General features: G+C 36.7%; 1 protein-coding gene across 1 annotated transcript in view; it reads left to right on the top strand.

The window, feature by feature from the left end:
• Positions 1 to 206: 206 nt before the first annotated feature.
• IMPG1 (interphotoreceptor matrix proteoglycan 1) overlaps positions 207 to 11,443 on the top strand; it is a gene marked incomplete at both ends in the record, with an annotated part of 51,846 nt that continues 40,609 nt past the window's right edge. The window contains one exon of the mRNA XM_084201756.1: positions 207 to 273. Within this exon, the coding sequence (XP_084057882.1) occupies positions 207 to 273 (67 nt within the window). The remainder of the gene's footprint in view (positions 274 to 11,443) is intronic.

Raw genomic sequence — 11,443 nt, 5'->3', positions numbered from 1 at the left:
AGAGGGGTTCGCCCGGCTCTTGCACTCCGGCACCTGTTGCACTCTGCCCAGCTGCAATTCCATGCAGTCCAAGGCTGGAGACACCTGAAAAATAAAGACATTTGGGGATTTGAGTTCTCTAAGAAAACAGAATTCTTCTACTTGACCAAAATATTCTTGTTTCCTGCATGACTGGTCTTGAAAACTGTGAATGATCAATAGACAGCATGCATTTGAAAACTGGATTAATATTTTTGATCATTTGCCTTGCTCTCCAAGTTCAGGGAAGCAGAGGTAAGTTCCTATATTAATATGTCAGGTTTAGATGAATTTTGCATTGCATATGTTGAGAAACAAAATATTTGCAAGATCAAGGGCTTTCATCTTACAGAATTTTTAGTTTAGACTGTGGTGTTTTGACAATACTACTAAAGACACTATGGTTACTGATACTGCTATAAAGCTGAAAAAGGAAATATTGGCATTGTTTCTTAGTGTGTTTTGAAGGTTTTACAATAACTATAAGAGATGCAATTTAACTTCATTTCACCTGAGCAGGTTATGTTATGAAAAAAAATATTATCTGTGAGACAAATATATGAAAAGTTAAAAAAGGCTGAAAGATCATCTCAGCGTTGATGTGGTTAAAGATGGTCTTTCATCACTGAGATGAAAAAAAAGTAGCAAAATATATCTGCATTTACTAGTGAAGACATTTATTCTGATTATTAAAAATGACTTCAAAAACTTCTAGATGGACAAATTCTGGAAGAATACACCATACTGACAAATATACAAAAATGGCAATACCAGTATAGATTAATGTAATAATAACTATAAAATTATTTTCAAGAAAACAGAAATACAGGGAACTGCTCTGTACTTAGTACATCAGCTAACTCTTGCTCTATTTAAAAACCTTTAAAAGTCCACAATATTTATAAAGCTACTTCAACAACAAAAAAGAAAAGACAGTGATGTGATTTTCCCTGGTTAGTCCCATATTCAAAAGATTTAGAGCTTTGGGGAATGCATTTAATTTTAGAGGAGATTTCTCATTAAATTTTCCATCTATGCTTTGATATTTGCATAATTGAATTAAAAGCTAACATTACAACTGCTATGTGTGCTCAAGTCAATGACCTTCTATTTTTATGTCAGGCCTGTTAATTAAATGCAAAGAATGTAAAATTATAAAAGATAAGTCTCCTCAAGTTATCTAAATATTTGTTAGGGAGACAATATGAAATACAGCCTGCTGTCAATACTAATTGGAAAATTTTATTTACACATTTGGATTTTTAAAATAAACTCCTGCTTGTCTTGAAGAAATACAGAAAAACAACCCACAGTTCTTGTATCTCAGTTAAATTATGTAAATCTCTAGTGGACAAATAAAGAACTGAAAAAATCCTTGTGAAAATATATAATTAGCACTAGAATTATGTTTTACGGCTCTTTAATTTTACGTTTAGATTCTATGCAAATAGTTTCATTTAGTCATTAATGATATTTTGGAAATGTCACCAAAAAATGAGAGAATTATGATATTTCATGTCTGACAAGAAAGCAAGTTTTATCAAGATGCGTTGTTTTTGCATTTAAGCTGAATATTCTGTGATGGAAAGAGACAGAATGAATTCCAGGCAATGCATGCATGCCTGATGGCATTGCTGCAGCCCCCATTTATAATTACAATGTAGAAAGCTATAGTGGTAAAAGTGGCATCACATAGTTTCACCAATTGCAACTTTTGATTGTATACTCCAATACACTTTCCATAAAAGACCAGCAAAATAAAGGGGGACTATCTTGACAGAGAGGAGTACTAAATAACTAGAAATATTCCTTGCCACCAGTTCTATGAAGTGCAGGTGATATGCATAAATGCATAATAATAAGGGGTTTTTGACATTTAGTCATGCCATACATAATATTTTTAAACTATTTGATTTCAAATATATGCGCACAGATCTCAAAACACTTAATGCTTGTGTTAAGAAACTTCTTCAGAGCAGAGATGCTTCCAGAGCTGTTATTTTATGATTTAGCATTAGGGTCAGATACTTACAGAAAATATTTTTTAAAAGTATACAGGCTCTCCCAGTGGTCGGAATATTTGCATGAATCACTCATTAGGGCTCCTAACATGGGTGTTTTGGAACCTTTACAGTCACTCAGATTTGCAGTACATGTAAACTGTGACAGACTAGAAAATAAGAGACTAAGATATAAAACAGCCCCATCTCAAACAAAAAAAAAAAAATAGACATAATTTCTACATATTTAAAGGGTTAGTCAGTTGATTTTTTTCTTCATGAAAAACTAAAATTCAAATTATTTTCTCACATTTATATTTAACAAAATGCAGGTTAACAAATATGGAGCTTGCTTAGTAATGTTTTATGGTCCTTCCTCCCTGTCCCTATTTAAGGACCCATAGAGTCCTTCCCCCATCCATTGTGAGGCTCTCCAGGAGCACCTCCAATTCCAAAGTAAACAAACAGGAAACTGTAGACAGCAAAATGAGAGTTACAGTACTTAACTTTGGCCATAATTTTGCCACTGTCCTGACAAAAATTGTCTCTAGCAACGAAAAGGGAAAGTGAGAGGGATTAAAACTTTTTGACAGCGAAAAGTCTGTGCACACAGTCTGAATAGTAAACTCCTGAACAGCCAGACTAAATACCAAAATGCAGAGGAGCTCTGAACTCTCAGAACTATGCCTTGATGCTGGGGAGATCCTAGCACTTGATACTGAGAATGTAAGGGGCCAGAGTCTGTTCAAGGCTGTTTTGTGACATTTTTTATTCAGCAAGCAAATATCTGCTATTTACTCAGCCATTCCTTAGGACACAAAGGCTTTGTGTGTGCTCTATGAAATCATTTTAATTCATTCTGACTCACTCCTTCCCGCTAGGCTGTTCTAATTCTGCAATAAATGTTTCAGATCTTCATTACTATAATTGCCCTCAAAAAAAAAAAAAAAAAAAAAAAAGAAAGGTTTAAGCAAATTTGTGTCAAAGGAAAAGAAAAATCAAGGAATAGAAAGCTTCAAATAAAGAATGAAAACAAGATATATCTGCTTTTTGCACTAGGATTATCTTCTACTCTCATCCATAAAAAAATAATTACCATGTTAAAGTTGGCTTTCCTGGATGGGCTTATAAACTTATGAAGACTTTTCCTTTTTTCTCTCCTTTCTCAAACAAATGTAACACTGCACTATATATGGGATTTGATCTTTTCTGTTTTCTGGCTAAAAGCCAAACTGTAATATAAATACTAGGCCATTGTCACTGAATCCTAAAGATTAATTCCAGGAATAGTCACACCTGTGCCATAGGGATTGGTGAACTGCATGTGAATGAATAGCAAGATATGTGAGATTTTTCTCAGAAAACACCCATGGACAAGATGGTCAATATTAATGATCAAGGTTTTCTCCTTCTACAGGACAGAAAGTTACAGGCTGCAATAAAATAATTTGGAGTCTTAACCTACTGGAAATGCAGATTGTTCATGTTCATTTCTCAGCTAATTTTGGAGTCTTTGTAGTTTAAGCAGTGCACTAAGTGACATTGCCAACACCCATCACAGAGCAAACATGGTTTCCTTTCCAGAAGACAGTTTTTCTTCCCCAAAGGAAAATTCTGTATGGTTTCTACTGCATTTTGATGCTTTGAAATATTTTAAATGTTTTCATTCTTTTTTTACCTCTGTTCAACCTAGTACCTTTGGGATTAAACTTAGTCTTCTGATCATTCTCTGTCACATAATTCTTTCAGGAATTAGGTGCAGTATCTTGTACATTCCATGAGGTTTGTACTTTGTAAGCCCAAATATATTTCAATTTCTTCCCCTTCAGAATGTGTGGTATTGAATAACACACTTCTTAAAAAGAAAGAAATATCTATCTGCTTTCCTATACATGTCTGTTGGCATTTTGTCACCACCAGCTGCTATTTACTAGACAGAGACTTCAGAACGGTAACCTGTCTGAAAAACATAAGATTAACAATCCCCTGGGAGTCCCCTGTCACCTGCCCCAGCGTAGGTGTGTTTATATACCCTTACATAATTGTAGCATGCCTTCTCACTGTTGGCAAGCACACCACCAGTTTCACCCTCACCTGCTCTGACAGAGTAGCACGATCATCCTCATTCCACAAAAGCATGAGGTGTGACACACAAACTGAAGTCCTGGCTTGTAAGAGGCATTGCAGTCATAGAGCAGGACAGCTGCAAAGGTTGCTGGGCTGATTCTGGTTACACAGACACCTGCAAATCAGTAGGACCCAGGCTCACAGCTACATAATTAATTGCACTTAGGCCACCATGCTTCTTTCCATTGGTGAGGTTCTACCGGCTTCTAAAGTGCTGCTTCTGTGCAGAGCCAAAATTACCTTCTTCCTGGCCTCTCAGATGTTTCAATACCCCCCTCAGACTTTACATAACTTTATATTGACAATCTTGGTACCCCTGTTACCTGAAATACTGGTTTTAGGGGCTGTGTTGCAGGTATACATTTCATACAGATGACTCAGCACAGATCATAGAAACCCCAGCAGTTTCAGGCAGAAAACAGCAATGCACTCCTCTTTAATTTTGTGATCTCATGGTGATGGCACAAAATGAAGACATTTCTATTCAAGTTCTTTTCCCTTTCCTCTTCTCCCTCAAAACTAAATGAGTAAGTTGTCATGCTTAGATCAAGAATTGGATTAGGTGTCCTCCAGACCAAACTTGGTCTATGCAGCTTGATACATAACTAAGTTAAGGAAGGTTAAGTGCAAGTCATGCTCTGTCAAAATCAAGTGGAGTCAATTACCCAAAGACTGTAGATTGTAGTGCAGAATGAGTGACCCCAAACTGTGAGGAAAATCAACCAGTTTCAATTACACAAGCTGAAGTGAAGAGGTGACACTGAGGCTTCTGGCACCTTTTCATGCACCAGACATCCTAATTGTTATCATCTGTGAATACAGTTACCTCAATAAACCCATTCTGCACTGCAACTCTTTGACTCCTACCATCAAAACTGTTGAAATGTTGACACATGGCAAAGCATCACTGGAACCTGAACTTATGTGTCGGAACCCAGGACATCCCTCTGGCTGTCCTGGACTGCCAAGACCCCTGCCAGGGGTCTCAGAGACCCTGGCACAGAGCCCAAGATGCCTGTGGTTCTGATTATGACCCATGGAGCAAATTACCAACCTTAGATGAAGATCTGCAAGCCACGACAGTTTAAGTAGAATGATAGTGAATTTATCACTGGGTGAAAAAGTAGATTTTGGGGTTTCTAGAATGGGGGTTCAGGGGGCAAGATGAGGGATCTGGGCATGTCCAGCCTTTCTCTTTCTTCTTCTTGGCCTCCATCTTCTGCTGTGATGTTGGCACTTTTAGATTGGTTTAGAGTAGAAGCTCACTGTCTACCATAGGTGATAGGTATTGGAAAGTAATTGTAAACATTGTACACGTAGTTTTTAGTATAAAGACATAACACCGCCCCAGGGGCAGGCAGAGTGCCTCTGACTGTCTTACTGAGCAGACCTCAGCTGGACAAGAAAAAATATTTTATAGATAAGATACAATAAACCACCTTGAGACCGAGAACTGAAGAGCTCCGACTCCTTCGTCGAGCGCCAAGGTCACTCTGACCAGCTAGAGACCCCGAGACTTAGGCTGTCTCATTGACTTTCCCAGAGAAGACTTTACCTCTTGAGAATGACTAATCAGAAAATTAAGAGCAGTGGTTAATCAGAAAATTAAGAGCAGAGGTGCTCAGTTGAGTGTTTTATCACTGCCAATTGGATGCATCCCTCCAAGAACTACTCAAATATTTAAGGCATTTTCTTGCATCCTTTGATGTCATATCCATATCAATTAATAGAACAGCCTTTCGGGTCAAATGCTTCTAAGCTGGCCAAAGAAATCTAAATAGATCCATGCTTCATACATGAGCATTAAAACCAGTCACTCTTCAATGCTGTTTCTAGCCCAGGTTCTGGACTTTAAACAGACTGTTGCAAGATTCACAATCTGGCAATGAAAGCATAGATGGCCTTTGATATTTTTTATAAATTCCAGCAGCAGAGGTGAGCACAGCTGATGAATAAAAATTTTCACCTTTCTATCTAAAAGAGAATGTAAACACTTCTACCTTTAATGGGAGATATTACATCTCTGTTTACACGAGTTTCTTACTATGTTTTTGTCAGGTTGCAAGAAAATGTGTCAAAATCATATGGTGACTCAAAGATTTCAGAATGTTCAATATTTGTGGTATGTACAGACAGCATTTTATTGTGAATGTGGCTTTATCATTAGTATATGACAACTATATTCACAAAAGCAGGAAAATCTTACCAGTTGCATGTTATGCTTTCTATTCTCATCTATAATAGGTAGATAATTTGCTATAATTATTTTCCCATTAACTGTATAATTAGTATAATTCAAAGAAGTTACTAAATTATCTGCTCTAGAGAGAGGCAAAACTGTTTGTCTAAGGCCCATGCATATATTTCATAAAAATTGTTCCAAATTCTTTGTTTCTTCCTGAAGTTGGTTTTCAATTGTATTTCTCCGCTTGGCATAGAGAACCACAGAGATATGTATGAGCAGAGGAGGAGGGCAACAGCTGAGGAATTCTGATATCTATTTTAGCTTCCCAGTGCTACTGACTTGCAGAAATTAAATTCTCCACACTTACTGAAATCCAAGAGGACATTAGCTGATGACAGGCATGATCTTTGATACCAAAATGTAAATCCAGGTTAATTTGAAGGGTTCTGAAAAAGAACCATTATCTAATGCCATCTCCTAGCTTTGAACATAAAGCCATTAAAACAAAAAATTTTGGAGTTTTTGTTAAAATTTGAGCATTTACTAATGGCATTGTTTATATCATATATTTCAGAATAATTTATCGCATTCTTATTCAGATTTATTTCCATACATGTTCGGAAGTGCAGTTTGTTTCATTATAATCAAAAAGTTAGTATTTTTAACATAAGGATTACAATAGGAATGTATCACAAAGATTCATGGGAGACTCACCTTATTAGAGCATTATGTTAACAGTACCAGATTCTTCACCTTTCACAGACATTTAAAGAAGCATTAGCATGTGTTTCTGACAAGAAGCAGGATGTATGAAAACCCACCATTTTCCTGGATTCTTGAGAAGGAAAGACCTTGTAGATGTAATTGTAAATATTAGCATAGCTTTTAAAGGGTTAAAACTTATAGAACTGACCTTTTAAGCAGAAGCCTGGAGCTCCGCTCCTGTGTCATAGACAGCCTGAGTGCAACTTTTGAATATGTGAAGGTGGTGTTTTGCCATGCTGAGCCCAAGCAAAAGATACAGGGATCAGGCACATTTTGTCTTTTGTATAAAGTCTCCACTGCACAGGCACCTCCCTGACATGGAAAGGTGATGCTGAATCTTGCACAGTATGAGAAATTAGTAGGTACAGGAAGGGTTCTACAGTGCTGAGTGTGTAGCCATCATCTTTGTAGTTCTTGTAGAGGAAGTTCATGAGTGAATTTTAGCCAGGTAGACACAGGATCTTCCAAACTGGATGCCTGGACCTGTTCCCTATAGATTCAGAATTACCAAAATTAGAGAAACAGGCCTCATTCCACAGGCAATGCTACTGTTTAGTCACATTTATGAATGGAATTTACAAAGCCAACATACAAACAGGAATTACCAAGCTCATCGTTGTCCGTGTTCATTCTGAGAAATTAAAATTACTTACTTTTAATATATATGTCTTACCCCACTTTCCTTTTTTGGAAATGGAGGCATTCTCGGCCACAATTCCCCTTCTACTGAAGCTAAGCATGTGTCAGCAGCTTATCTTTCAGCAAAACTTCCCCAGAGTAGTGGACACTGCCCTCTTACTCAGCAGTTCACGGGCAAGGTACACTAAACCTGAAGTGAGATCCAAAGGGAGTTCCCCCTGTGCCTCAGCTATCCCCACAACAGACCAGGTAAGCACCACCAGGATGCAACAATCATCATGGCTGAGTCCCTCAGGAATTCCTTCCCAAGTTCTCTCCCTGTGTGCTTTAAAAACAGTCCAATGGCACATTGGACACGGAGATAAATTCAAGCAAGCCATATAACCTTGGGTTTAAGGGCACTGAGCTCTCAGACAAGACCTGAGCAGATTAAATATTAGCATTAATTTTTCTAGTATGCAATTCCATACCCTAAACTTTTCAAAACTGTGAGTCTTTTTGGTTGTGAAAACACACTTGGAAATGCAAAGCAAGCACAGTCAAAGTAGCAGTATCTGACCAAGCCCTGGCAAAGCAGCCCTGAACATCAGCAAGAGTAAAGCCTCCACTTTTACATCTGCATGGGAAGATAGGGATTGCTGAACAAAGGAGGCAGGCAGCATTTGTTGATAAAGCCTTGCCATATTTTAGTGTGTCCCTGCTCATCTAAGCCCCTCCAAGTCCATTTAGACTCTTCCCATGCAACAGACCTGAGGAAAAAAAGCCATGGAAAAAAAGATTTTAAAAGGAATATGAGGAGAGGACGTGTCATGGGCACACTGTCGGTCACTGGCAAGTGCCATTGGAATGTGGGATCCTCACTGATGCCATGAGGAGAGTGCCTCTAGGTGAAGAGTCCAGGTATTACCTCTGTGTGCTTCCTGTGCTCCATCTGGTGTTTACATCCATCAGCTGACTCAGAAATGTCAAGATCAACTTTTCAGGACAGCCGTGAAAAGCACTAGCTGTGCTTTTGTTACTGGCTCAATTATCAACAAAATGTTGGCCCCACTGTAAATTTAACCTTAACATGTTTATCTTTGGAATTAACCTTCCTGATAAGCTTTCCCCACTTTGACATTTCCCTTTACATAAGCCTGGTCTTTTAATTATTATTTTATTGTGCAGGCAGTATGTTTCATTTATCAATCAAGCATTTTTCTCTATCCCAAGATCCACTGATTTTTCAGACTAATCTGCTTTTTCACACATTTCAAACTTTTTGATGTTTTTAATGATGAATTATTCAGACTTCAACAATTTTGTCACCTTGAATTTTTCTGGCAAATCTTTAGCTACCATATTCTTAATTCTTCTCTTTGTTTTCAATGGCATCTAAATTTTCTCAGGTCAAAAAAAAAAAAAAAAATGTTTACCTACAATATAATGCTGTATATAAATGTTCCCACCCAGAGATCATCTACATTGATGAAAAATGCAATTTTTCAGCTCCAACTACCAGCTCCAAAATTTGAGGCCTTCTAAACCTAGTACTATTGACAGAGAGAAATTAATAAAGCATCCACTCCATTTACACAAAAATATATGAATAAGGCCCTCTTGCTCCTATGTTTATAAAAGCAAATTTAAAAAAACAACCAAAGCTGACCAATTATCTGAATAACTTTAAACTCTTTTTCTCTAGAATCCATTTCAATAGTGATGTACTTTTCCTTTTTTGACATGAAAATTATTAAGCACATATAGGAACTTTTGAAATCTGCTCCTCCTGCCTTGTTGTTTTAGTTAGGGTATAAATTTGATAATGCAGGTCTCAAGAGACACAGAGAAGAGGCCTGGCCTAATTTCAAGAATTTCAATTTTTTAATATGTGAAATGAATACCATTTATCTGTTTGAAACCAAAACCTGAAGAGCAGTACTATGCACATGAGAGATTGGTATGGATATCAAAGCACTTTGATTAGATCCCATATGAATTAGATTGCTGTATCATATTTGGAAAATTGCTTTATGGTGATTTGGAAAAAATCTTGTTATATTTGTCTAAGTTCAGGACTAGATGTCAGGAACTCCAGAATTTAATAACAGCTGACAGTGATTCTGTAGATAACCTTGGTAAAACTACCTCAGTTTTTCTCCAAGTATGTCACCTGGAAAATTTGGACATGGTGTAGATTCTTTCATGTGAGAATAAAGGAGAGTTAGACCTTTGTTTAAGGCATCTTGGAGACTAGCTGAAGTAGAGTAAAGCATTACCAGACTTCTACCAGTTATCTGTCCTTCTGTCCTAGAATTATCAAAGAAAACTAAAAAACCTAAACATACCTTTTAAAAGTAAAACTGAGACAGACACCTCTGTAAAACAACAGGGTTAAATAATAAAAAGTTGAATTGGGCAGGGTATATTTGCAGTAAACACTGAATATTTTAATTGCATGTGCTTGTATAAAAAATAGTTAGGAAAAATTACAGATGCTATTTATTTTAAGAAAAGTTAACCAACCTAGTGGTATTTGGATAATTTAGATGATCAAATGATGTACCTGTAAAATTTGCATCACTCCAGTGTATTCAATTACTATGTTGCATAGTAAAAAGAAAAGGGATCAACTAATATCTATGGATTCAATTTCATATTGGCAATAGCAAGTGTCTTTTTGATTTTTTTTTTAACCCAGGACACTGAAATCAAAGCATCTAAAAAGGTATAGATGGAGGCATATTTTAGTAAAGTATATGGATGAAACATCTGTGAGGCTTAGGTAAAAATTTCTCAGTTCAGAATTTCCCCAGTCACAGTGGAAAACACAGATCTGAAGAATTACAGGGAAATGTTTATGCCAGAAGGCAAGTTTTCATCCATTTACAATCAGCAAATATTAGGAAATTGATACTGGACAATCATGCAGAGAAAAAGGATGATGCTTTTTCCAATTCAAATTTTGTTTTAGTAAAAAAGTGATTTCAAAGAATTATGATGATAAAAGTTATTCTAGTACAGGAAAATTACTAACCACAAGATATACAGTAAATTAAACCTCCTGCAATAGATATGCTTTAGAAACAGATCCTGAAAAAGGGGAAAAAAAAGAAGGAAAATAATTGAAGGGAAAGAATGAAAAGAAAAATAATTTAAAAAATTTATAACCACCCTAAATAGGGTGGCAGAACAGTGCAAACTGAAAGCAGAAAACAACTGGTCACTTCTCAGAATGAAAAGCCCAAATAGGGACCCTAACACAGACACTTTGAAATCATTGCAACAATCATTTGAGAAGAATCTCCTTTGTCAGTTTTACGAATAGTATAATTCTTAATTCAAGTTAAAGACTTAGAGGTAAATCCTGGAGAAGAAGCAAATCCTTCAAGAAAGGCCTCTGCTCCATACAAAAGCTATCAAAGAGCTTAGTGACAAAATCCTCTGCCCCACTTGGTGAGACTGCCTGGGCAGCTGGTCTGTCTCAGTTAATGCACCTTGTGAAAGGTAATGGACTTACAACTGGCTACTTTCCGTGTGGATTTTTGATTCTCTCTTCTAGAAAATTTCAGTTATTTGAATATAACATTCAAATAACTCTGTGTCTCAGCTGACTTAGTGTTCTTGACACTTGGGGATTCTGTTGAACCCAAAAATGGGTTTCCACAGAGGAAATTCCTTTTATGCAGTTTATGATTCGTGACCTGACATTAATGTGGAAAAATTACTT

This window comes from Fringilla coelebs, assembly GCF_963513975.1.
Source record: "Fringilla coelebs genome assembly, chromosome: 3".
NCBI lineage: Eukaryota > Metazoa > Chordata > Aves > Passeriformes > Fringillidae > Fringilla > Fringilla coelebs.
The sequence above is the reverse complement of the archived record's forward strand: the minus strand, read 5'-3'. Positions and strand labels throughout refer to the sequence as shown.